This window comes from Pagrus pagrus (assembly GCF_965226575.1).
Source record: "Pagrus pagrus genome assembly, chromosome: 17".
Taxonomy (NCBI): Eukaryota; Metazoa; Chordata; class Actinopteri; order Spariformes; family Sparidae; genus Pagrus; species Pagrus pagrus.
Genome location: NC_140201.1, coordinates 5,501,101 through 5,527,745, shown reverse-complemented (window position 1 = coordinate 5,527,745; position 26,645 = coordinate 5,501,101). Strand labels below are relative to the sequence as shown.

The window sequence follows — 26,645 nt, the reverse complement described above, 5'->3', positions numbered from 1 at the left end:
ATTTCCCGGCAGAGGGCGGGGCTTAATCCTTATGGCAAAAAGGAGGCGGGGACGCTTCCTCTCCTGGCCAACTTGGCTGAAGTGTCACCAGAGCGACCCAGACGGACTTTAATAAAGTTTCTGTGCCGGTGCTCTCCTGGTCCAGACATGGCCCCCAGCACGCAGATGAAAGAGGCAATAGCCGAGGTGCAGGAGGGGATCCGTGCCATCCTGCTCGGACCACCCGGAGCCGGGAAGGGGACTCAGGTCAGAGAGAGACAACCAGGAAAGCTAACAGAGCTAGCTGCTAGCTGCTAAGTGTTAGCTTAGACAAACAGCGTTTAGCGCATGGTCGGACTCCTAGCTAATGCTAATGCTAACCTACCTGGGTTTACCTGCTTCCATCTGTCAGAGAAACACAGCTCATGTCTGACTAAGTCAAGGTTGTATTATTCTGAAATGAGTCCGTCAGTTTCACGAGGAAGAGGAAATATCTGTGTATGAGCGCTTGTTTTTTTAGTTTCACGATGAAGTTAGCACTTTATACCCCCAGTGTGAAAAGTTAGCTTCTGTCCCCTGGTCTGTTCACGTCTGTAGTTCAGACTTTATCAAGTAAAAGTGGTTCCTGACTTTGAAATGTGATTATTAATCAGGTTTTCTTCTTTGTCTGCCATTTAAAATTAAATATATTTGGGTGTAGATTGTTAGTCTGACAAACAGAAGAGTTTAGGTAATTATGATTGGCGTTTTCACTGTTTAAGATAATCAACAGATTGATGTACAACAGAAATAATCACTAATTAGACCACTATTTATCATAATGGACTCATCAGCAACAACTTAACTGTTGGTGCAAGGACTTCCAGGTGGAGCATCAGCAGGCAGAACCACAGTACAGTGGTGTGTATGTGAAAACACACAAGTACTAGAGAAAGATCAGGTTGAACTTGGTCAAACCAGTACATCAGGTTGACACTGTGTTCCCATAAAGGATTTAATCAGAATGGACCATTATGTGTTTAAAAACTGGTAAACGTATGTGGAATGTTGACTAGAAGTCAATCCCATAGATTGATAATTAAAACCCAGTATACATTTAGAGAAAAAAAATAAAATCTTTGAGTTGAGAGAAAAAGATTAACCAGTGATGCAATAAAAGAAACTACAATTTACTCAAGTACTGCACTTGTGTACAATTTGGAGGTACTTTGCTTCAATATTTCCATTTTCTGCAGTGCTGATCGGCTATTACTTGTGACATCAGATAGGGATGTGGACACTGAGAGCACAGAGTGGTGACCACTCACAGAGAAAGATGCTGCATCAGAGCCAAAGTACTGCATTTTTCATTTTAGTTGTCTTTGGCCTGTAAAAATCCAGTTTCAAAATCATATTATTCAGAAGTATTTGTGTTGCAACATTCTAGGAGACAGACATGTGACCATTAAAGAAATGTCACAATGACCTCCTTCAGTCCGTCTTGTGACATCTTCACATTGTGTAGTACTCTCAGTGATACATGCATGTTCACAGGAACATTTTTGTGTCTTCTGTCCTTTCTTTCTTTCAGCCATGCTGTTATCTGGTCTGAGTCATTTCTGTCAGTGAAACACTCACTTATTAAATCCCTTTTTAGATTCACCTGTTTTAGTTTTTAGAGCTTAAATCGATGACTTGATCATCTAAAAATGAATAACTGTTAATAATTAACAGTACAAAACAAAGACTCCTCATTTAATGTCATAAATGACAAAGAAAAGCAGCAAACCCTCACATTTTAGAAGCCGGAGCCAGCAAATGTTTGACATTTTTTGCTGGGAAAATGACTGAAACGGTCCATTGATTATTCAAAAAAAGTTGAGAATTTTATTTTGAGTTACTAATCTTTAAATCAACTAATTGCTACAGTTCTACTCCTCATGCCAATATCGATGATATGACCACAATTATATTAATTGATAAAATTAACTAGAGAGTCTGGGTTTCACCTTTAGTTTGCCTAATAGAAAGGTTGTTCACTTTATCTATTGGACTCATCAGCCAAAGAGGTGGTTTGGATGAAGTTCAGTGTGCGTGCGTAGCTATAATCAGATTTATAATCTCTGCTGCTGAAAACTCTTTGGCCTCAAAGCTAAAACATTCAAACTCCTTTTTGTTTTCATGCTTTTACCAGCCAGCAGTGCAGGTGGTTGGCTCTCTGACAGCATCAGTGGGTAGAACAGAGTTGAAATCCACTGCCAAACTTTTTATTCATTTCTCTGTTTGGTGATGATAATTTAAAACTCTAATCATTTATTTTTTAACTCGAATGATCTCTTCCCTCTCCCCTCAGGCCCCTCGGCTGGCAGAGAAGTACTGCGTTTGCCACCTGGCCACCGGAGACATGTTGAGGGCGATGGTGGCTTCAGGCTCCGAGCTCGGCAAGAGGCTCAAGCAGACCATGGACGCTGGCAAGCTGGTAAAATCTCCGCTCATCTGCTTCTCATGGTCTCTGCGTGTGTTTTTCTTCCTCTGCTCCTTTGTCCTCTCTGAGGCTCCGTGTTGACTTTGCAACCCTCTATGTTCATCCCCACATGACTACATCCCTCATGTTTATTTGTCTTCAGTGACATTTTAACACTAAGATGGCTTCCACTGATATTTGAAGACAAGTTCCTGAACTGTGAGACGGCAAAGTTTTTCATTCCTTCAAGTTGGAGCTCAGCCATAAACAGAGGAAAAGTAATACTAATTGAGATATTTGCATAAAGTGGAATCTGCTAATGGAGGCAAAATTGCAGGTTAAATGACTGAATTAATTTAGCTTGTACCTTGTTTATTGACTCTGTCTGTTCTTTATTATTCAGTCTCTTTAATTCTTCTGTAACGGTGAAGCTGTGCAGACACAGTGCGTCTTTATTAATCCTGTACGAGTGTTAAATCTCAGGTTTCTGCACGTTCAGAACCTGCGGCTCCTATGCTCACTCAGCACTCAGTTCCTAATCGATATAAATGAGGTTGTCAAAATATTAGAAACAGCTCTCTGTATATCGCAATACAATTCATCAGCAGAACACAGTTTTTGCTGTGAGAGGCTTTGTTTCCTAGTTGTTTTCCACGGGCAGTAAGCCAACAAATGTTCAGCAAGAACGTTTCTGCAAAACCATGGATAAGTTCAAACTGAATGTTTATTTATGTTGCAACTTTACGTCTGTTTACGTTGAATTTTCTATCACTCTCTTGTCACAGCGATGTGCTTATGATCTGAGCTCAAAAACCACTTAGTTGGGGTTGTATCTGTGGTTTGCAGTAACATTAACTGCTAACATTCTCCCAAGGGGGATCAATAAAGGAACATCTTATTTTATTATATCCTGGCAACTGGGCTGGCATTTTTTTGATGCCTGGAGTGCCTTGTGTTATTGCAGGCGTGGTCTAAACGCCTCGATGTGAAAAAACTTTAACTCAGAGCAGAAAAGACGCCTGGCGATTGTCAAGCTGTCCCTGTCTCATCGTCCAGGCATCCAAGCAGGTGGTACCCCCTGTGATTTCTCCTGTTATCGTTTCCCAGCCTCTCACGCTCTGTCAGAGCCAGAGCTCTCTTATGCAGATGTTTCTATTATTCTGTCGACTAACTAGGAAGTTAACTACTTCTGCCTGGCCAAAATGAGGGGTACAGGTTTGCTTCACTGCATAATCCTGGTTATGCTAAGGACAGGCAATTCAGTGGTTGCCTCACAATAAAAAAAATACTAATAAAAAAAACGCACTGCTTTTAAAATTGTTTTATTATTATATGCTTCAATAAAAATCCAGTGCAATGTGTCCCTGTCTGACCTTTCATCACATTTCTAATCTCTTATTGTGTGTGTTCTGTATTTGTGTGTGTGCACAGTACTGTATCTGTTATCTATGCACACTTTGTTTTATAACTCGTTCTCCTCCTGTGACTAATTTCTCATTTCCTCAGAGCTGTTTGCTCAAAAATCCACAGCATCAACAAGTCTGTTTGTTGTCTTTAGATATAATGACTCCTTTTATTGTAATGAAGGAAATTCACTGTGTAGCACGCGTATCAGACGCAACTGAACTGTTTCAACATGTTGTGTTATCTTTGTTGTGTCTTGCAGGTCAGCGATGAGATGGTCGTGGAGCTCATAGAGAAGAACCTGGACACGTCGGCCTGCAAAAAAGGCTTCCTGTTGGACGGGTTCCCTCGCACAGTCAAACAAGCGGAGATGGTCAGGATTTAATTTGATTCTGTTGCTTTCTGTTGTTATCATGTGAAACAAAATCACGCTGAGTAAAACTGATTAGGTCACAAAAGATGGAGCCAGGCTGGCTATTTCCCCCCATCTTCAGTCTTTGTGTCTGTGTCCTGGCTTTAGCTCCGTACATGATATCCACGAGTGGGATTTATCTTCTTATTAAACCCTCTTTAAGAAAGTAAAGAGTTGTGTTTTCCCAAAATTTGGAACCGTTTCTTTAAGTTTGTTAGTTTCAGATTTAATTTAGATTAGGTGCAATAAAGACTTAAATGTAGAGCAACAACGATTAATCAGTTAGTTCTGAACTTTTTAAATTTATTGGCAAGTAATTTGATTATCAGTTAATTTGTTTGAGAAACTTCCAGCTTCCTACATGTGAATATTTTCTGGTTTCTTTACTATGACAGTAAACTGAATATCTGGGTTGTGGACGAAACAAGGCATCTAAGTACGTCATCTTGAGCTTATGGAAACAATGATCGACAATTTTCACTATCTTCTGACATTTTATAAACCAAATAACTAATCAATGAATCGAGAAAATAATCTACAAATGAACTGAAAATAGTTATTGGTACAGAAATACTTTAATTACTTTTCTGTAACAGTTCACACCAACATCACAATTTAAAAAACAGCCACAATAGCAGCAGGACAAACTGTTGAAATATCACCTTGCACACTTTAGCTACTTTGAATAAAACGGCTAAATTACTTTACAGGATCAGAAAGTTCTGGATTCTTTCATTTTCACTAACAAATTAATAAAATTCATGATGGTTAAAGTTACTTCTCAAATTAAAAGTGGTATTATTGCAAAAGCTATGCCCCTTTTTGGGAGACAGATGGCAGTCTTTCCCAGTCAAATTTTTTTCTTTCACTTTCTTTTTTCTATATGGTCCCTGTCCCATTATCGCCTAGAATGCACCTTCACAATTTCACATATTTTTTCCTTTGGTGTATCAAAAGCAAAAACAGCTTCATGAAAGATAAAGGAAGATGTTTCCTGCAAATTAACATGAAAAATAGGAACAGAGCGGTTTTCTACTAAAATGTGATCAGATATACTGCACATATTAGTTTGGAAATTCACATTTTTAATTCGGCACCACAGCAATATATTTTTATATAATTTATCATCTTAGCCATTCAGTCATTATAGGAAAGAAAGGAAGAGCTTTTTGTACTGAAACATGGATATCGGTCAGGCCACATGTTTGACTCCCTGTGTTTTCTTCTTCCAGCTGGATGACTTGTTGGACAAGAGACACGAGAAGCTGGACTCTGTGATCGAGTTCGGCGTCGATGACTCTCTGTTGGTCCGCAGGATCTGTGGCAGGTAGGAGTGAGAGAGAATTAATTATTCAAGACCGGAGAAAGGATTCAATCTGTTTCATATCCCCATGATGCTGCTTTTTCCTTTTGGCCGAGCAGCTTCTCATTCTGTCGGCGTGTTAAATCCAGCCGGGCAGGTAGGCTGATTCATGTGAACAGAGGAGTCTGGGTCAGTGAGATAATGTTGGAGAGAAGTGGAGCGTGAAAGCATGCGATTAGCAGCGAAGGTGGCCTGAAGGGTTTTGAGAGCGTCCTGCGGCTGGAAGGTCGCAGGTTGAATTCTTAAAGAAGTCGACGTGTCCGTCCCTGATGAAACGTGCTGAATACTGGAGCTGCTCAGAGCCTGGTTGTACTTTTAAACTGTGTGGGGAAACTTTTCATGGAGCTCACATTTACAGTTTAAAACGCATGATTTTATTGTGATGAATAATTGCCGTGGTATTCGGAGTGGCATCTCCTTGTAGGAGCCAGGAACCAATACATCAGTTCAAAGTTGACACACAGCTCTATTAAAACGTGAAGAGGTTCAGAAAGCTTTCAACAACAAGTCACACCAGTGTTCATATCAACATTTCAGAACAAAAATCAGTTAGCAATCCTTGTGTGCTTTCAGTTGTTATGTTGATGTCGATCAATTGAAAACCGTCTCGACAGTGCTGACCTTTAGAAGAGATGGAGACAAATGGTGAGGCCACTCTTAATTTAATATATCCACCAGCTGATTTATGTCTAGTGCTCACTGCGCTGGCACAATTGAAATAAACGTGTATGCTGGCTGTGAAAGTAGAGATGTTAGAGTGGGACAAATAAAGGTGACCAGAGTTATTCAGTCTCGAAACAACAGTGTGAAACTGTTTCTGATGCAGGTCTGACAGAAAAGAATACTGTTAATGTTCCTCTTTTATCATCGCAGCATGGATATGAAAGGACTGTGTAGTCATTAAAGCAACAGTTCAACCAAAAATGAAAGTTTAGTCATTATCCCCTCACCCTCTTGCTGATGGAAATTATTTGTGTAGCTTTACAACAAAATGGCGTTGACTCATTCTCCTAAACCACTGACGTAGCTGTGGACTGTGGAAATCTTCACTGTAGTTTCTAAACTGAAAGTGTTTGCATGCAGCCCGTCTGAAACAATTCTTAGAAATCCAAGGTTTCTGTCAATACATCATCAGATGTCATGTCAGAACAGCTAAGTAGCTCATAGCAGCAGTTAGCTTTTATTTAAACTACAGGTAAAGCTATCTGTCCATCAGGAAACTCTGCAGCAGGAGGACATCAGTGGGAAAACCAGAAAAAAAAAAAAATCCTGCCTACTGACCGGGGCGTAGCGTGGGACTGACAGAGACACCATTCGCTACAAGTGTACTGCCAGACTTGAACTCACTCATGTCTAGTTGTGGAAAACCTGGGTTGATTCGATTACCACAGTCGCGTGAATGCTTGGTGTGATTGTTAGGTTCAAGGTCACAACAGATAACGTAAAGATATCCTGAGTATGTTCAACTTGCTTCGTAGTACAGGCCTCTGGTTTTGTCTTTAACCTCACCCTGTTCAGTGGGTCCGTTTTTTCCACAAGCGAATCAAGCAGCAACCAACAGTTGCCACTTATTACACAAAGACGCTTTGATAAATCGCCGTCCCACTTTCTGGTGAAACCTGGCACTGTTTCACTTATGTAAGCTCTACAGGTTGAGGCAAAAGAGAGAACTGAAGAGAAAGTTGCAAACCTTCTAACAACTTAATTGGCAGTGTGTTGTTGTTGTTTCCTGGTACGTTTCCATCTCTGCCTCGCTGTGCCACAAATCATTATTTATGTAACGGTTTAATACGACATGCTGCGCTCTGATTTTAGGCTGACCCACACATTTCAGAGGCCTTCGGCTGAACACGTGTCAGCGCTTTAGAAAAATGTGTGCTGTGAAATCATTCACTGCGTTTGTTATTGCAGCACAGTGTTCGTCCTTTTTCTTCACAATACATTATTCAATGACACACTTAATAGAAGATTTTGTAAAGGGCCATCTTTCTGTCGGCGGGGGTCCTTTTGTGAGGAAGAGGCTGCTGCCGTTCCAAGCCCAAGTAGGACAAGGGCAGCGTGTGGGCTGTGAAAAGGACAGTTAAGTAGTTAGTGAGTCACTGTGGCTGTGTAACCCTCATCTGTCCTCCTCCTCTGCTCTCACTCTTGATTCCTTTTCTGTCCTTGTCCTGTCCTCCTCACCGTCTCCCCTCCATTTCCCCAGACTAATTCATCAGCCGAGTGGCCGCTCCTACCACGAGGAGTTTAACCCCCCCAAAGAGCCCATGAAGGATGACGTAAGTAGTTTCGTTATCAACCCACTTAGAAACCACTTCTGTCGAAAATGCCTCCTACCTAAAATCACTGCCAGGCTGGAAATTGGTGACAATCAGCCAGCTTCAGACTTAAGTGCTTTGACGTATTCAGAATGTATAAAATGTTTGGGACATTTACTCTGAATTAAATACACTGAGATGTTTCTGTGAAAAGCCCATCATCCTTTGACTCATCTTATTAACTCTAAATGCGCCACAAAGGAGTTGATGTACAGGAAGAGACTTAGCGTTAGAGAAGAGAATTCAGACTATCTGGGAAGAACATCCAGTATATTTTACTCCATTAGAGAAGCTTTCTGCTTGGTGGTGGCACCGAGTGGGAGGTTTATTGATTTATTGATGGGACTAAATGTTTTTTCAAAGGTGATGATTACATCAGGCTTTCCTGATGTGTTTTAAAGAGTGGCTATGCTAATGTCAGATGAAAATGTTTACACTTGTATTAAAAAAAAAAGCACAGCTATGGTCATACATTAAAGTGGAAACAGACACTCTCCCGCCCAGTGTTTCTAAGTGGTGTTATTAATGGTCTTGTCACAATGACAGACAGAGCCCTTTCCATTTTCCTCAGAGTAGCAGCCAACACAGGATGCGTTATATGAAATATTTTGGTTTTCTGCAATATGCAAACTTACATGAATTGATACCATGAGTAGTTATATAGAGGCTATGCCTGTGATGTCACAGTAGGCCACTGATTGTCAGAAAGACGTGAGTGGCAACACTGTTAGTATTTATCAAGTTCAGGACTCTTAACGTCTGGCTTTAATGCAGCAAAAACATTTTGCTGTGCTGCCCTAGTTTACTCATTCATTTGAAAGCAGATAGCAGTGGTGCCAGGATCGCCAGTCTGCCTTCATTTTCAGTCATTACCCTACTCTCTGAAGTGTGTACTCATCAGAAGTCATACGACGTAGATGTGTCGGGTCTTAGTGCGTTTCTGCATGCTTATCCCATAGACTTCAATACAGCTGTCACCACAGTCTGGCACCAAAGCAAGATTCTGTGATGTAATGATGCTCACGTTGCTACACGTTTTTTCTTCAAGTATTTTGTTTGCTCTTTTTGACAAAATCATCAGATTGTATCCTCAGTGCAAAGTCTGATCCGTGGCCTTTTGTCCCACCTGTGCACCATGAGCTCTTTGCTGGGCACCAAAATACTACAGAGACGTGCAAAGCCAATTTTAAGGTCAGGAAAATGCGGAACTGAAGGAGTGCTGCCTGCGCTGGTCACTGCACCACCGTGAAAATGAGGCCCTGAGTGCCCCTTGTTCCATCTGGTTTCAACTCGCTGTACTCGCTGTACTTTAAAGCTGTGTGGAACTTATTTTATGTGATGTAACATGAGGCCAGGTATTGCTGTTGTGCCGCTGTGACTGAATGAGTGTAACTAATAGCGAAAACTCTACATTTTATAATAACATAGACAAAGAAACTATATTTAATGTGGATCGGTCAGATTGGCTGATACCTGCTCCGATTTTTACGGCCTGGTTTAGTTCAGATGCCGATCTGATGGATTGGATCAGGGCTTCCATACTTACCAAACTTCCTTACCTTTTTACTTACTCTCCAAACAAAGCAGCACACGGTGACACTCAATCCCCTGACTGGGAAAGGAGGATTTCCAAAAGCTTCTGTTCTAAGACAAAGATTTCAGCACAGTAACAAGTAACGTGTGTGAGAGAAGGAAAGTGAGATGAGAGCCTTGACCTAATTGTAGAAACAGGTTGAAACTGCAAGCGTTGTTGTTCAGGTTTTACTGTCTCTCTCTAATCCCATCTTTTCTCTCACTCAGTTGACAGGCGAGCCTCTCATCCGCCGCAGCGACGACAACGAGACGACGCTGCGCTCCCGCCTGGACGCCTACCACCGGCAAACCGTCCCTCTGGTGAACTACTACAGCGCCAGGGGCCTGCACACGGCCATCGACGCCGCTAAGAGCCCAAACGTCGTCTTTGCCGCCATTGTAGCTGCCTTCTCCGCTGCTACGGAAGCCCCCGCCCGTGCCACCGCCTGTAAAGACCAAGTGTTCTTCATTTAAAAGCCCTTTTTTCCATCCTTCCTGTATCCCCTCCAACGGGTTCTTTCTTCCCCCCAACGGTGGAGATTATACAAGAGTCGATCGAGTGTCACAGCGGCAACAAAATGTAACTTTGAAGATGGATACTCAGTGTGGCGTCAGCACTTCAGCTGGTTTGATCCCTGTTGTAGAAACAGAAAGGATTAAAAGATGTATTTTTGTTACTCTTCATCACAAAATCAAGCATGAAAGGGAACTGATCAATAACCACAACACAACGCTTAGCACCATGCTGCTGCGTCTGCCTTTCGACCATATAAGATTTTGACATTTAGCAGAGCGGAATGCCACGCACTACTCTAGAGATGCTTTTCATCAGATGTGCTTAAAAATATTGACGTTTGTCGCATATTGTTTGCCTTCGCTGGACAGGTTTGCTCTTGTTTAATCGATGACTTTGCCCTTTTCTCTTCCTCAGTCTCTGATTCTCTAGCACTTACAGTAGATCCCCTGTTTTTCCCTATCAGATGTATTTCCTCCTCCTTTGTTTCCTCAGAGGTACAAACACATTAGAAGCATCTGACATTTCCCATCTGGAAGTCATTTTCAGTGGCCTTAAATTTTGTCAGATTGGTTTTAAGTGCACTGACAGAGAAGCAAAGCTGTTGGTTTTAACGATGTGTCATAAAACTGCAATGACTGTTAACAGTTTGAAGGAAAAAAAATCTTAAGACAGGGCTGATGGAACTGCAGTTAATAGGACCTGACATCTAAAATGTGTAATTTGCCTCGCATTTAATTATCGAGATATATGAAATGTATGACAGTTTTATCATAGTCTATTTAAAAGTTTTTCAAACTGTTAGAGTGCCTCACCAGGTGTGCAAGAGAGTTAAAGGAGGGCAGTAGAGCCAAAGAGACCACATGTGGTGAAAGCCACCGTTGCATGCAGGTGTTCTGTAAACAGGACATTAGTTTGACACATGAGGCAATTTGCCATTAAAAGTCCATAAATCTGTTCAGAAATCATAGAAAAAAGATGTTCCTTATAACGGCAGAACTTGCCTTAGAAACATCACGTTTTTAAGTTTCCTGCCATATTAACACAATCCAGTGATGGTTTTGTTTACATCCATGGGAACATTACAAACAGGAACTGCTAATAGCTAATTCGGCATACTTTCAATAATCTTGATTTTGTCTGTGGGGGAAGGAAGCCCAGAGATAGACTTTGGTCAATATATAGCAGGCTGTAGAAGAGACTGATTTTATGTCACTCATAAGAAAATCTTCTCTGCTGCAGATGCAAACTGACAAATCAGTGTGTTACTGTGTCCAGTGAAACGTTTATACTTCCCTTCATTCATTCATCCCTCACTATAACCTGCTGTCTCTTCCTCCTCATTGGCTCAATACTGCTCTCACTCTCTGACTCCATGAATGACCTCTTGAACGTTTGAGAGTCTGTACTGGTTGAAAATTAAGTCAGTATTTGATTGATACTGCAAAATCAATATGCACTTTACTGACTGCTCAGTGTTTTTATAGCTGTAGACATAAAGGGTCTAATGTTAGCTCACAGTGGCTCAACACCATTACTGGCTTTGGAAGGTTTACAAATTTTAGTTTTAAACTTTTCTGAAGTTTTTCTGAGACACTAGAGTCAGAATCTTTTCAGTGGGAGCGCTGATTATTGAATTTTTGCACGCCGAGCTGTAAAGAGGCACACCCGAGTCTTTTATTAATTGTTATGTTGGATAATGGATGTGACATGTCATCCCTGGTTTAGATGATGTGATCTAGTTTTCGGTTGCTGTATATGACTGAGACCAAGCTGTGAACATGTAGCCTTGATATTTTTCCAATATTGTTAACGTGCCTATAATGGATATGTATCAAATGAGAAGGTGAGAGGAGTCGGTAAATTTATCACCACGACTGAGAATTATCAACTGGTGACATTTGGCTTGACTTAAACATTGCTTTAAATGAATATGTAAACGATATAAACACATTCAGGACAAAATTAATCCAGTATGAGTCAGACTAGTGCAAACAAATCAAAATCCAGCTATTTGAATCGGATCGGTGCGTCACTAGTCATTTTAGTCCTGCTCGTATAAAATGGCATCTTACAAAAAAAGTAATCGCAGGATCTTTGTACTGAAATGTAAAGCACTTTTAATGAAGTCCCTTGTTTCTGTCGTGAAGTTTCTTTTGTTGTAAATTAGGTAAATGTGTTTTCACATCAGTGTCCAGAGTTAAGAGGCCAGTTGGTTAAATGCACTTGCACTCATGTTGATTAACTTTTGTATCAGTGGCACTGACGGTTAAAGATGGTAGTTTGTGTCTTGCGTGCTAACAGCAGCACTGACGTCACAGTTTGTGTGAAGTGAACTGGATCAAAGACAAAAAAAAAAGCGAAGGACATCGGACATTCAAATCTAAAAACAAATTCCCTTTCGGAAATGTTTTGATTTCAGGCTTTTGTTTCTGCTGCTCCCAGAGGTGTCTTATAACCTCCATTTGTTCCATTTATATATTCTTGATTTGATACTTGCTGGCACGATGGAAGTCGTGGGAAAAAAAGAGTAATCGGCCTAAATTTATCAACAGAAGTCATGTGTTTCCAGCTGTAATAACTGGCTCGGCCTCTGGACACTCCTGTGTTTTTGTCCTTGAATCCTTCCGTTCCTCCTTGACCTATTAGTTTCCTCTCCAGCTCTGTAGTCACCTGGTGTTTGTGTTCAGTGGAAACATCTTGCATGCAGACTGTGTCGCCCGCACCTTCCCTCGAATACTGATGTGTTTCTGTTCTCTCAGGGGGCTGTGGTGATGAAAAACAATAGCAGATGTTCAGCAGTCCCAGTAGGCAGATTTCAGTCTTAAATCGACTCAACCAGACGATTTCATGCTAAATTTCCTTTAATATTCTGTCCTGTGCTCAATGATACCTTAGTTCCCCTTTTCTTTTTTTAAAGTGTCACTTTTTGAAAGCTGTGAATGTGAAGATTTAATCATGAAATGAAATGTTGGGTTATTGTTCGCCCATAAATGAATGTGACTTATGAATGTGCACTTTAAAGTGAACGCTGGCTCCCTAATTGCACTCGGAGATGGACAGTTCCAACATTTAAATGACCAAAAAAGTATTATTAGTCGTGGCTTGTTGCATTTAAAAAAAAAAAAAAAAAAACCTTTCCTTCCCCTTTCTCTCTCCCTTGTCTTCCAGCTGGTTGAATCCTGAGCTGCTCCATTTTCACCGAGGCGAAGGACTGGAGTTGGCAAAAGATCTCGGGCGGGTGGACAGATGGCTGGAGGAGGAGGGGGGGTCAGAAAATCGAGGGGAATTAGACTAACTAAGTTTAGGTTAATTTTGCAATGCTGTGGGGATTGTAATTGAAAAGCTTATTGTCATATTCTTCATGTTTTCCCCTCCCAATAAACCTCATGCTTTCCTACAGTCATGACTTTCTGTGCACATTGTTTTATTTTTTTTACCTGATTCACCGACTGAAGTTTAAAGGTGCTGTATGTAAGAATGAGCCACTTGTTGAATCTTTATTCCAAACAAATAGGGGTCAGCATATAACCAGAATAACCGCTAATTGATGCTAACTGTTGATGTCGTTAGCTTGTTAGCTCATTTAGCCTGGGCAGTGGGGGAGTCTTGTTGTTGTTGTTTACACTGCTACATGGGAGCTTTGGATCGGGATTAGCTGGTTAGCATGCTAACTTCAGTAGATACTGTGTCTCTTGGACTTAAAACATGTATTTCTTTACATTCTGCTATTAATTTCAACAAAATTCTTCCATATTGCACCTTTTTAAATTGGCAGTCTTAGCTAAATATTAGAGACTTTACCTTTTTACCTTTTTTGTTATTGAACAATTGGGAACGTACAAAACGCATGATATATCGTAGAGGATATACACTTCTCAAAATTGGTTGATATAAGGTATTTTAGTGTTTCACTTGATTATTCTGTAACACATCTGAATTTTTATTGTGTTTTGTGAATGTTTTTGGTCCCCAAGTATAATGGGACACATTTAATTCGACATATATGCACCGATATCCCAATATCCCTTACTAATTTTGAGTATTGTATACAAATGGTACAAAAAAAGCCTAGATGAGGATAAAGAAAAATAAAATGTAATATTGGGGTTTATATAAAAATAAATACATAATTATAAAGCTTAAGCAAACATCTAACTCAACGCACAGAAAATAAAATGACAAAGTGGAGCAGAGACATCAAAGAGCCAAAATCAGGACCTTAAATCAAAATGATGTCTAAATCTACCTTAATTACAATCTTGCTAATTATTTTTTTCTTCTGTGATGAGAAAAACAGTTTGAAATCATTTATAAACCAGTCAATGGAGGGCCTAGACAATGAATATAATGAAACAGATGAGTTCAGATTATCCACATAGAAATGAATGTGAGAGATGTCAAAGGATGTAAGTCACCAAGTTACAGATGCTATCATCTGTTGTCAAGCTGCAGTTTGTTTATTTGACACCATAAACAAAACACCACATTAGTTTCCTTCTGTCTCCTCTTTCCAACACACACACACAAGTTTGGTTTCACAATATACTCTTTTTAAAAAAATTATTATTGAAAAGAACAAGACACATCAACATAGCAACAAGAAGACAGTTAACAGGCTGGGCTATGATATTCCTAAATCAGGTTAAGCACTGTACTTTGGTTCTCTTATAGGAGATACTGTGTTTAGAGAAGACAGATATTTGTCGAAAATCTTGTTGGCGGCCTGCAGACAGGCCTTTACAAGGAGATGGTGTAGTGCTGAACCACCAACACAAGAAAAAATGGGTGAAAATGGTGACTGAAATATATGATATGGAGCAGTTAGCTCACAGGATGAGATCTCAAGAGGAACAGTGTCGAGGGACTTTGGAAAAATGGACAATGTTCACAAATCAACGACAACAACGAATGATGCACTGAATTTATCACAGAAAACATTTTTTAACATATGATTTTAAATGGAAATCAATAAAAATAGCTATAAAAAGACATTTAATAGGGTATATTTTATGTAAAAATTTTAAACGTACTTCCTTAGCCTTGTTTGAAATAAAGTATCTGTGAGGTAAAATATCTGTTTCCTCCAGGATCAGTTGTATTATTCCTTTAAAAGACGAATATGTTTAATATAATGTTATTAATATGTTTGTTGGTAACACTTCATATCACTGACTTTTACAGTCAACGCTAAATGAACGTCCGGAGGGGGAGGTGACGCCACGGGGTGGGGTTTCCGTATTGTGTACGGAGTGACGTCACCGACCGGGGCTTTCCTGCTTGACGTCAGAGGGCAGCGGCGGCGGAGCGGCGGTCAGAGGAGCGGAGCGAGCTGCGGAGATTACACGGAGTTTCAGAGCTGCACTGCCGGGGCGCAGGAAGACGAGAGGCCGCTGTCAGCTGCCCGGAGCCCCCCGAAAGATACAGACAGAGGCGGGGAACGGAAGGACTGTTTCTACCTACTGTTTATAGATAAAAAAAAAAAAAAGGCAAAGGAGGACGCCAGGAGAGGAGCCGTCGCATCGCTCCTGTCGAAGAAATCCAGTCCTGAGCGGGGTGAGTTGCTGTATGAGCTGTTTGACTGAGGTGTCATGGGTTTAATAGGCTCTTCTCCTCCTGTACACAACATAGGTATAAAGGGAGTGTAGCCTTTCCAACAAGAAAACCCTTAAATTCCTCTTTCTCTGCGTGCATTTTCATGACAGTCACATTTTCTGCATGAGGAGGGTCATCTCAGCCCCTAAAAACCAACCCAAAAAAATAAAAAAATCTATATAAAATACAAGCTAGGAGGCTGTTACAGCACCTGGAGGGGAGGGTACATGTCAGTGTCCAGCCTCAGAGCTGCTTGCATGTCTGGACATAATCATAAACTCCCAAAAACAAAATGTCTTCAGCCTGTGTGTACAGTCATTGTCCAAGTCATCCAGGATGTCTGAGAGTTAAAAAACCCTTCCCTTTAAAACATTCCTCCGCCACTCCCTGGTCACTGTTTGGGGGCAGAGGACGTGCTGCATTCTCATGTGAAGAAGGAGAAAATGTACATGATTGTGAATCTGTGAAGACAGATAGACAAGTAGATGTGAGAAAAGAGGAGGTTTATGATAAAGAGCGCTGTCAGAGGAGGTGTTGGAAAGGTTATAAATCGTCTTCACAGGAAAATCATATGAACATTTTGTGGTTTTATTGTGCTTGAGCTCAGATTTTATGGTCATACTTTCACAGGAGGGAAAAGGTGTGGTGTGATTTTCCAGCCTCGTAATGCTTCGGTTGCCTTTATGAAGAGACGTCCGAGAAAATATGGCTTTTGTGTGATGTATTGAGGCTGAAACATACTTAAAATGTCTTATATTGGTGACTTTTAACATTAAAAAAATAACAATTTTAATCTAACTTAAGATAAACATCATGATAACCTGGTGAGGTTGAAGTTAGTCTTTCAAACTGTGATTAAATACCAGTTATAGAGTTGTAATTGGCTCGATTTTGATGAGGTTAAAGTGAGATCATCTTTGTGTCAGTGCGTCCACGTTCATATTGTGTGTAGATACTTGGCGGCGTGTCTGAAGGGGTGGATCTGCTCAGGTTTAACAGATGACAGGTGTGTAATTATCCTCAGGTTGTCACTTCATTATAAGGCAGAACTGGAGGCAAACAGCTACAGCAAACAGTGATATTAACATTTGTTTTGGATGGAAATGAGCTGCACATTTAAAGGTGCAGTATTAACCAGAAGAGAAAGATCTCCATTAACTGTATTTTGATGCCTAAACAAACTAAATAAACAAACTATCTTTGTTTTCTTAACTGATTACACTGAATAAACAAACTGACCTTGAAGGACAACACAAATTCATCCTGTTTTACTTTGTTTATATGTGGCGGACCCTGCCACCTTTCTAGCTTCTGTCTTATTTTCCTCTGAGAGCAGCTTGTTTATTCAGTTATGGAGAAAATAAATATTTCTGAGTTTGTATAATTACCACATTTATATTGTAAACATTAAAATTCTGAATTTAAATTTCTTCACCCAAAACTACATAGTGCCCCTTTAAAAATCTTTAAAACAATGGAAATAATGGCAGTATATGTCGAACCGCAGCTGTGATTTATCTATGGATTATTTTCTCTGTTAATCGATTAGTCGTTTGGTCTATAAAATATTAGAAAGGGGTGAAAAATGGCTCCTAAAGCCCAAGATGATGTCGTCAAATGTCTTGTTTTGTTCACCACACGAAGTTATTCACTCTGCTGTCACAGAGAAGGAAAGAAACCAGAACATACTCACTTTTAAGAGGCTGGAGTTAAGAGAGTTTTGACTTTTTCTTCCTAAAAAAATTGCTCAAATCGATTAATAGATTATCAAAATTGATACCCCGACTAATATATGTGTTGATTTGTCACAAATATATTGGTATTTGCATATATTTTTGTCCAATATGTGCAGATAAGAACATATTCCTATTCCATTACAATGAAATTTGTAATGGATGCTGTTTAATAACCACATTTTAGGGATATATTGTGTGCACCAGACTTCATTGAGAAAACGACATATTTTAGAAGGGATGTGAGATCAAACGCTCTCAGTCCATGTCGGCAGCAGCAGTTTCCTCTGGCTCGTCAGATGTGTCGGAGCATTACCTCATCCAGAGGAGGTTTGTGTTCCCGTGTCATGATGTAGTTCAGGTTACAGACAATAGATGGGCATTACATGGTCAGTTGTCACATGTACCGTGTCCGTGCTTTGTGCGGCTGTTTCCTCTCTGAAACCTGAGTCCGCTCATCCAGTTTACTAGTGTTACTGCTGCTCACCTCCACTCTGCGCAGGCCTCAGCTTGTGTGTGAGGGGGTGTTACGTGTGTGTGTGTGTGTGTGTGTTAAGAGGTGGTGTAAAGGGGCTCAGAGGTTTGCTCTTTGCGACTGTAACGCCTGCAGTTCTGACATTAAACATTCAACAACTCAGCAGTATGGCTCCTGAACGCTTCTCTAATTATAGAAGCTGATTCTCTCTACCTCCACCTTCCAGTGCATCGCTCTGGACTCTGGATGCACTTCATGTTTAAGTGTGTGTGTGTGAGTGTGTGTGTGTGTGTGTGTAGGAGAGAGAGTGATGTGTTAATGAGAGTCGGTGGGAAAGAGGAAAATGCTCAAACTCTCCATTTGTGTATCCATCTGCCTCACACTGCATCTATTTCTAAAAGAATCTGATGTTCAAGTTTCTCTAGACACAAAAATACACAGATAGTCTTGTTTAACTATGAAACATGTCCGTTAGTCATTGTTATTACTCGTCATGAGTCGGTGGGTATCAAACCTTAATAGTTTTTTAAGTATCGAGCGAAACTAGAGCTGAAACTGTGAGTCAGTTAAATGATACAATTTGCAAATGTGTGATATTTTCTGCTTTTTTAAAAAATATATTGGGGTTTTCGGGTTGTCATTGGGACAAAACAAGCAATATGAAGAAGTTGTGAGCACGATTTTCCCTGTTTTCGCACACAAACCAAATAATTAATCGTCTAATGAATTAATTAATCATAGATAAAATAATAGGAATATAAAGTTTAAAGTTTGAGCTGAAATAAACAAAAAAGACTGAGTGGAGGGAAGTGGATATGGCATGCTCTGTGGGTCTGTTGGTACCGAATGCGTACTGGTGAGGGTCCAGGGTTAAATGAATGACTGTGAAACAGTACAGTTATTGTAGAATGAAGATTTTTTTGTTACACTGGCACAAACAGGGAAATATATAAGATAAATACTTATCATATGTTTCACAGTAGCACATGAGCATACGCAAATATGATTCGGTCTTTTGCAAAATGGCTGATTGTCTTGAATTGTCCTAAATGATTTCCTTGACTGTGAGTTGAATGACAATCCTAATAGAAAGATCGATGGAAACACTAGTTTCGACAACAGTAGCTGCAGCGTCATCAGAGTGGTGATATGGAAATTAGCCAACTGTGAAGTGCATTTCCACTGAACAGGGCGTGTAAACATCAGCAGATATCAGATCTTCTCCCACGCACACATGCTTTAAATATTTCATTCAATTCAAATTTATTTGGCTCTCACTTTAGGGAGTTGAGAGAAGCACAAATGTTGCGGTAAAGCATTTTACCAGATGTTCGGATGGTTTTCTAGGGGAGAGGACACACACACACACACACACACACACACACACTGACAGACAGTGTTCAGAGTGTGTGTGTGTGTGTGTGTGTGTGTGTGTGTGTGTGTGTGAGCTGGATTCCAGGGAAGAGCAGGCCGACATGTCCGGTTGTCAGGGTGGTTTTTTCCACAGAAAGAAGAACTGCTTCCATTATCGGTGATATCACTCCATCAACCTCGCCCGCTCACGCCGAAAACCAATCGATTTGCCTACAAAATAACACAGTTTCTACAGAGTTTTACGTGGGCGGCCCTGCTGTTGGGAAAGTGTTTCTTGTAGATGTGTGAAATATTGACAGTAAACATCAAGTACTGCGTGTTCTGTGTGACGGCAGCTTCAGCTCTGAACAGAGCGCTACTGTTTCCACTCGGCTGTGTTTGTCTGAGGCCATCGAAGCAGTTTATAGGAAATGTTGACGTTCTCATCACCAAAAGACCATTGATGAAAGTGAAACAGCTTCTCATGACATGCACACACTGACTTCAGATCAAGAGAAACCAGCATTTAACGCCTGAAAGACAGATTTATTTGCTCCAACATGTGAGGTTGGTGACGCTACAGTTATTGATGACATCTATCGAAAGTGGAAGTGGAACTTTTAGAGTTTCTTTTCCTTTACAGTTACAGTTAAAAATGATGAAAAGACCAAAAAAGGATCGTTGTAGTGTCCAGCTGGACATGAACCAGGGATGTTTTATCTCAAACTGCTTCCTTTAACTCCACCAACTTCCCTTCAACGTCACAGGACTGCAGTTGGACCGAGCGGGCCTCAGGTGTCCATGCAAATGCTTGTGGGTTGTTGAAGGAGGGCACCGCCTTTTTCTGAATAATTAATTTTAAAAATATCCCACATTTATGGTTATTTGATGAAAGCAGCTGTGTGGGAGGATGCTGCAGTGAGGTCACGCAGCGCACCGTGAATCATCTCTGAAGACAGAGGTTGGCAAACGGTTCTTGCTGCTCTCATGTGTCATTATAACCCAGTTAATCAGTTGTGATATCTAATCTACGTGACTCAGCCGGTCCCTCTGCTCAGTGGACGTAGCCTTGACTGGTGTGTGTGTGTGCGTCGCTGTATTTCTTCTACGAGGACCAAATGTTCCCATAAAGATATAGTGAGGACGTTTTTGCTTGACCTCTCGTCTTTAAATGGAACATTTAGCTGCTAATAATGATGATGTGCAGTCGATGCCGGAAATGTGTGCGGACCATAAAAACTACCTCAGGGATGGACGATGCCTGACAACTGAGCAACGGCTACTTTACTGCTGTTGGGTGAGTGCAGCTGAAACAACAAAATCCCATCATAACTCTGCTCTTTAGTTTTCATGAGCCACACCTGCCGTGAGGATGTGGAGCCCTCTGTAGCCGCAGCCTGACAGTCCCTAAACATTAACCATTCTCTACCCTTTTCTACTGAAATATAAATTAATGTCCACTGCTTCTACGTCCCGTTGGCATCCTTCTCAAAGCTTTGACGCATCAGCTGAAGGAGCATATTCAGACATTTTTATGAAGTGCTCAGTGTACTTACACTTTGACGACTGGATAACGCTGCAGTCCTGACTGTAATTTGGTAACTACCATATCCTCATCCCCTCCTTGTTATAGACAATGACTCAATGGCTTCCTGTATGTACTTGTAAGAGATAAGGTACTCTATGTCTAACTGTCACTCCAAATTTGCAACGATTTGGGGGTCCTTTTTTGGATCATGTGAGGGGGCAGGGTGTCTAAATATCTGAATGATACCCCACATATTCTGACCTATTTTTCTTTTTTGGCTGGGAGGATGAGGTTTGGGGTTTCTGCTTTGATAAGATATAAAACAACAGAAATGATTTGTTACAGGTTGTACAAGGTACCTGCTCCCCAAAGTATACCCTACTTTACTGTGTGTGTTACTCTCAAATTGGACCATAATTTACAAAATATGTTATGGTTGTGCTTCAGTCATCTCTAATCTTTGCCATTACATAAAATGAAGTACATCATGCATTAATGTAAACAAATAAATAACCAAGTAAAAAAAGCTTTCAAAAGCTTTCATCCCATGTGTTATTGATTTTTAAAAATATTTTAAAAAGGCGTAGCTTGAGGCAGATTTGGTATTTCTTTGGGAAACATTTCAAATATTGATGATAAAGTGACAGAAGAAGATCAAATCTAAAGAAAATGGAAAGAGAGGTACATTTGCAGAGCTCATTAGTTATATTTAATCAATTTCTGACGCGCAAAGAAGCAGAAGAAGCGATAACACTCCTGTATTTCCCTTTTTACCAAATTGTAGTATTGCTGCTTTACTTAAGCAACAAACAAGTTTTACAAATTTTATTGATTGAGACATTTTTATAGCCGGTCAACCAGTGAGGATTTTACTGCCCAGTGCCTATTAGCTGATGGCCTCTAATTAGCTCTTCCCCAAACACACACACACACACACACACACACACACACACACACACACATAATGCATCATTAGCCACTGGTTGAGTCGGGGACCACCTGTTCTGTCCGGAGACGGTCGGCCCCCGGCTCTCAGATTAGCGAGGTTTTAGTCAGTATCACTACAAACAGTCGCCTGCTGGAGCCCGGCTCTCTGTGGACCTGTCTGTTCACGTTTAAACAATGTCATCCATCAGTTTAGACTAGAGGCTTTTAGCTGATGCTCTTATCCACAGTGATAAGATGCTCTTGAACACTGAGCGCAACAACAGGATAATCAGTTTAGTGAAAGATGAGAAAGAGAAATGTTCCTCGAGTATTAGTTTTTGTTTTGTGAGACAGCAGTGAGTGACTTTAATGTTTAAATAAAGTTTTTTATGTTATATGTGTACTTCTGGTAAAGAAATATGAGAGTTGATGATGTGTAAAAAAATTTGGCAAAGCAAATACAGGCTCATGAACTTGTTTGTCGAGGCTTGTGTTCTTTTCTACGCTTGGTTTGATGCAATGGTTTCGTTTTGAAATGATCAGTATTAAAGTGTTTGTTTACGGTACATGAGGGTGCAGCTGCATGTTTGGACGTCAGTAGCATGGGTGTAACAGTCACATTTTTTTGGTTTGGTGGATATTGTTCTCATTAGCTTCCAGTAAGTTTACAAATGTCACAAGCATGAGAAGCAGTGAGAAGTGGAAAGTTCAGAGGCAGAGAAGCGTGACACTCTTCCAGAGAATCAGCAAATACAATAATCAGCAGAGTAGTTCTGAGGAAAGACATCAGGGCATTTAATAAGTAATGTGTTGTGTTAGCACTGCACTTATGTTCAGCACTTCCCCTTTACTTAATTTCACTAAATAAATATTGTTCTTTTCATTCCTCTTCTGTCATTTGGCTGCTATACAGTAGCTACCTCCGCCAAGGCACAACAGTCCCCTTTAAATCAATCGATAACCCCGTATCACTCTATATTTTAAACCACCCATAACCACCAGATCAAGGATCTGCATCAAATTGTACTCACTGATAGATACCAGCCATCTAAATACGCCTGTTTTTCACCAAGATCCATCATTGTTCCCTGAGAAATTAACCAACATATTGAAAAATGCCCAATCTTGAAAGAAAAAAAGAAATCCTAAGTATATTTTGCTGATAATTCTTGAAGTTTAAACAAGTTTTACTTTCAGTAGAGTACTTTTACAATGTGATTTACAGTGTGTGTGTGTGTGTGTGTGTGTGTGTGTGTGCGTGTGCTGTAATGTGAATCCTGTGCGGACTTGTCGAGGCTGACAGTAAATCATCTTGTTGCATAACAGCAATCAGCCATGAGAGCAGCACACCTGTAGCACACTGTCATTACTGTGAAGCCCAGGTACTGTGTGTGTGTGTGTGTGTGTGTGTGTGTGCGTGTGCGTGTGTGTGCGCGTGTGTGTGTGTGTGTGTGTGTGTGTGTGTGCATGTGCGTGTGTGTGTGTGTGTGTGTGTGTGTGTGTGTTTATTGCCAATAGAAGCTCTCACAAGCTGAATCAGGTCTTGTTTATGTTATTTAAGTTTATTGGCTTCCTTGGTTTTTAAGATTTGCTGACGTTGCTTTGTTAAATAGTTTTAGTTGACACTTGACACTCGCTTTTAGATAATGGATCACGTTTTTATATATTTCAGGTTTATTGATTGATATTTTTCAGGGTGTTTTCTGGTGCCCAGTTGTCGTTTGCTGGTTTCGTTTAATCTTTTGGTTATTTGTGTAGTCTAAAAATGTCACAGAGCCCTAGGTGATGTCTCAAAATTGGTTGTTTTGCCCAAACAAGAGTCTAAAAAGCAAAGATATTCAGTTTACAAGGATATAAAACAACAGATCCTCACATTTAAGAAGCTGGAACCAGGACAGCAGATCAATTTATCGCACTTTGACCTATTAAATGACTGAAAAGAAAGACAGTACATTTTGATATACGGTTAATCTTATAATCATTTAATCTGTGGTTGTACTGTCTAAATATACTGTACTGCGTGTGCGTGTGCTGCCAGTCACAGCATGTTGGTCGGCCCTGCAGGGAGAGACTTGAGGATCCCAAAGTGCTGAGGCACAGATTCACCGTCTGAAACAGAACAGTGTGTCTGAGAACAGATTACCTCCAGACACTCTCAGCTCTCAGCTCTCAGTCTCTGTCTCTCTCTCTGTCTCTGTCTCTCTGTCTCTGTCTCTCTTTCTCTCTGTCTCTCTGTCTCTCTGTCTCTCTCTCATTATGAACCCAGAATTGGGCTGTAAGGTTTCATTATGGTCGTTTTAGGAACACTGAGCGTTACAGTTTTAACGTCCCATAAAGACACGAGATTAAAAGCTCCACTGGTGCCTTTAGAGGCCGCAGCGTTTATTACACCACCAAATACAAAAGTGTTGGATTGGACAAGCAACATACTAATGATTTTTGCTTTTTCTGGGGAACCTTCAAAGAAGTGAGACCAAAATATAAAGTTGCTCTTGAAGATGTAAAGGTTAGAGGAAAAACAGGGACTGGGCAATATATCTATATTACATCGTTATCATGATATGAGACCATGTGTCCTCTTTAATTTTAGACATTGGTATATCATGATGCGACGCAAGTCTTGTCTTTCAACCCAACCACCAGAATAAACTTCTGCAAAGTACATTTCTGCAAAACCAAGTTAAAACTGAATGTGTCTGTATGTTGCAACTTTACGTCTGTTTAGTTCCTCTCTTGTCACAACGCTGTGGTTATACTCTGCTTAGGTTTAAGTGCAAAAAACACTTGGTAAGGGTTGGAAAAACATTCAGGGTTTGAAAATCCTGGATCGTCCCCTTGACATTTGACATTTAGGTCTGAGGGTGCCCAAAGGTGCAATGCAGGAAACTGGAATCAGTGAAACAATTATAGTAAACTTTGATTATTGTTTTGGTTTATAAAGCATTAATTATTGAACAATCCCGTCACAGATGGCATGAATCAAACAGCAGCAGCCTTCTTTGTCCTGAGAGGCAGTTCTGAGATCTGCTGCTACAACACCACATAATCCGTGCATCATGGGAATCACAGTATGACAGTAGCTGCTGTGAAGCCCTCTGTCAACATTTTAATCTTGATCTTTGTTAACTGAGATGCTTGTTTACAAACCATAACAAACACACACACAGACACAGACATGAACATGCTCATGAACATCAGTCTATTTGAACATTTTTTCAGAACAGACAACAGAACCTTTGATTTAGAAAACAGAGAGGAGGAAAAGATTTAAGCAGAGATGGAGGGCTGAGAGTCTGGATGGTAGTGCATGAGAGCAGCTGGCTGTGTGTGTGTGTGTGTGTGTGTGTGTGTGTGTGTGTGTGTGTGTGTGTGTGAGAGAGAGAGAGAGAGAGAGAGAGAGAGAGAGCAGAAAAAAAGAACAAGAGAGCCACTGAAACAAGTTAAATGACAGAAGAAAGAGAAATGCTTTGCCAGTGCAGTGAGAGTAGAGGAGGTTAGTTTGTGTGTGTGTGTGTGTGTGTGTGTGTGTGTGTGTGTGTGTGTGTGTGTGTGTGTGTGTGTGAGAGAGAGAGAGAGAGAGAGAGAGAGAGCAGAATTGAGCAGCAGTGGAGTAGGAGGACGAGTGTGGAACAAAGTGTGTGTGAGCATGTTGATAATACATCAAGTCCAGATTGTGAAGTTCTCAGGCTGTTCAGACCGATCTGCCAAATGACGGCATGATTACAGCGCACGCACGCACACACACACACACACACACACACACACACACACACACACACACACACACACACACACACAGACACACACACCATGTGAGTCTCTTTGGAGAACCAATCAAATCTCCTGACTCTTGTTATCTAACAACTGGGATGCTGATATAATTCCCGTAAATGATGTCGACTAAATTTGATTAAGATTTGTTTATTAACTTATGGTTTGCCTCTTTGAGAAATTATGACTTTCCACCTGTTTTTGCTTATGACTAACCCAAAGTTACAAAGTTCCCCCTGTTCCCCTCTCACATTTTAAATCCAGAGGTGATCCTACTCTTGCGGTGGCAACACCAAAACTTTGTAGGCTGCTATGTCAGCAGACATTTTGGCCTGTCAAAGCAGGAAATGCACAGGTGTAAGTAACAACATTACCAATGGCTTAATTCAGTTAAATGGTTAATTCAAGCATCAAGGCTGGGGAAGTGACTTAATTAAAAGAAATACACTCTTGTTCTCTTTCTGCTGTGACACGTCAACATGTTCAACATCCAACGGCAGAAATGAAACCAAAAGAAAAACAAACTTGTTTCATGTCCAGTACATCACGCTCAGGTATTCATACACCTGAATATGTTGTGTTTTGGTACCCTCAGACTTCTAGGAGATGTGAATCAAACTGGAACAGCAGATCAGACTCGAGTCTTTAATGAGAAATATGAGAAACAAGTGAGCAGATAAAGATCTGATATAAGATGAAGAAACTCTTCATCTTTCTTTCGCTTCATCCTCCTTGGAGAAGCAGGAAATGTTTATCAGTACTCGAGAACCTCGCCTCCACTGTATTCCTAAAAACAAACAGAAGCAGGTTGTGGAGGAGTGTGTGTGTGTGTGTGTGTGTGTGTGTGTGTGTGTGTGTGTGTGTGTGTGTGTGTGTGTGTCTACTGTTCAGGTTTGTAAGGTAGAGGCAAAATCAAAAAGCAGTAAGCGCTCAGGGCCTTATCACAAATACACATACAGAGGCTGCCATCTGTGAAACCGTGTGTGTGTGTGTGTGTGTGTGTGTGTGTGTGTGTGCACGTGTGTGTGTGTGTGTGTGTGTGTGTGTGTGCACGTGTGTGTGTGTGTGTGTGTGATGCTCGGGGTGCAGCAGAGGAGAGGGCTATTACAAACTCAGCTGGTGGGAGTTTATATTTAGGAACTGCAGGCTTTTTACACTCTTACACACATTTCAGCGAAAGACCCAGTTTGACCCTGAGAAGATGGCGAGTGATTGCTGCCATGGCAACCGTAAATGGATGTGTATGTGTTGTGTACAGCGT

At 40.7% G+C, this 26,645-nt stretch overlaps 2 protein-coding genes across 3 annotated transcripts in view; both read left to right on the top strand.

The window, feature by feature from the left end:
• The first annotated feature begins 48 nt into the window (after positions 1-48).
• Positions 49-13,404, top strand: ak2 (adenylate kinase 2). Of its 2 annotated transcripts, XM_084378606.1 has the most exons (7): positions 49-246; positions 2,312-2,437; positions 4,089-4,199; positions 5,471-5,565; positions 7,805-7,877; positions 9,717-9,936; positions 13,174-13,404. In XM_084378606.1, the coding sequence occupies exons 1-7, from the start codon at positions 148-150 to the stop codon at positions 13,179-13,181; spliced, it is 732 nt and encodes a 243-aa protein (XP_084234732.1). In that variant the 5' UTR covers positions 49-147; the 3' UTR covers positions 13,182-13,404. The 2 variants fall into 2 exon arrangements, with proteins under 2 accessions (XP_084234732.1, XP_084234731.1); XM_084378605.1 differs by lacking the exon at positions 13,174-13,404 and having other exon boundaries at positions 9,717-11,870.
• Positions 13,405-15,333: 1,929 nt separating this feature from the next.
• Positions 15,334-26,645, top strand: part of rnf19b (ring finger protein 19B) — a 34,681-nt gene continuing 23,369 nt past the window's right edge. The window contains exon 1 of the mRNA XM_084379597.1: positions 15,334-15,558. The gene's annotated coding sequence lies outside the window, so the exon portion shown is untranslated. The remainder of the gene's footprint in view (positions 15,559-26,645) is intronic.

Excerpts from the sequence above, each read along its gene's own strand:
- ak2 (XM_084378605.1), top strand. The coding sequence starts at position 148 with ATGGCCCCCAGCACGCAGATGAAAGAGGCAATAGCCGAGGTGCAGGAG. Across the intron at positions 247-2,311 it reads GAGCCGGGAAGGGGACTCAG|GCCCCTCGGCTGGCAGAGAA; the intron begins GTCAGAGAGAGA and ends CTCTCCCCTCAG. Across the intron at positions 2,438-4,088 it reads CCATGGACGCTGGCAAGCTG|GTCAGCGATGAGATGGTCGT; the intron begins GTAAAATCTCCG and ends TGTGTCTTGCAG.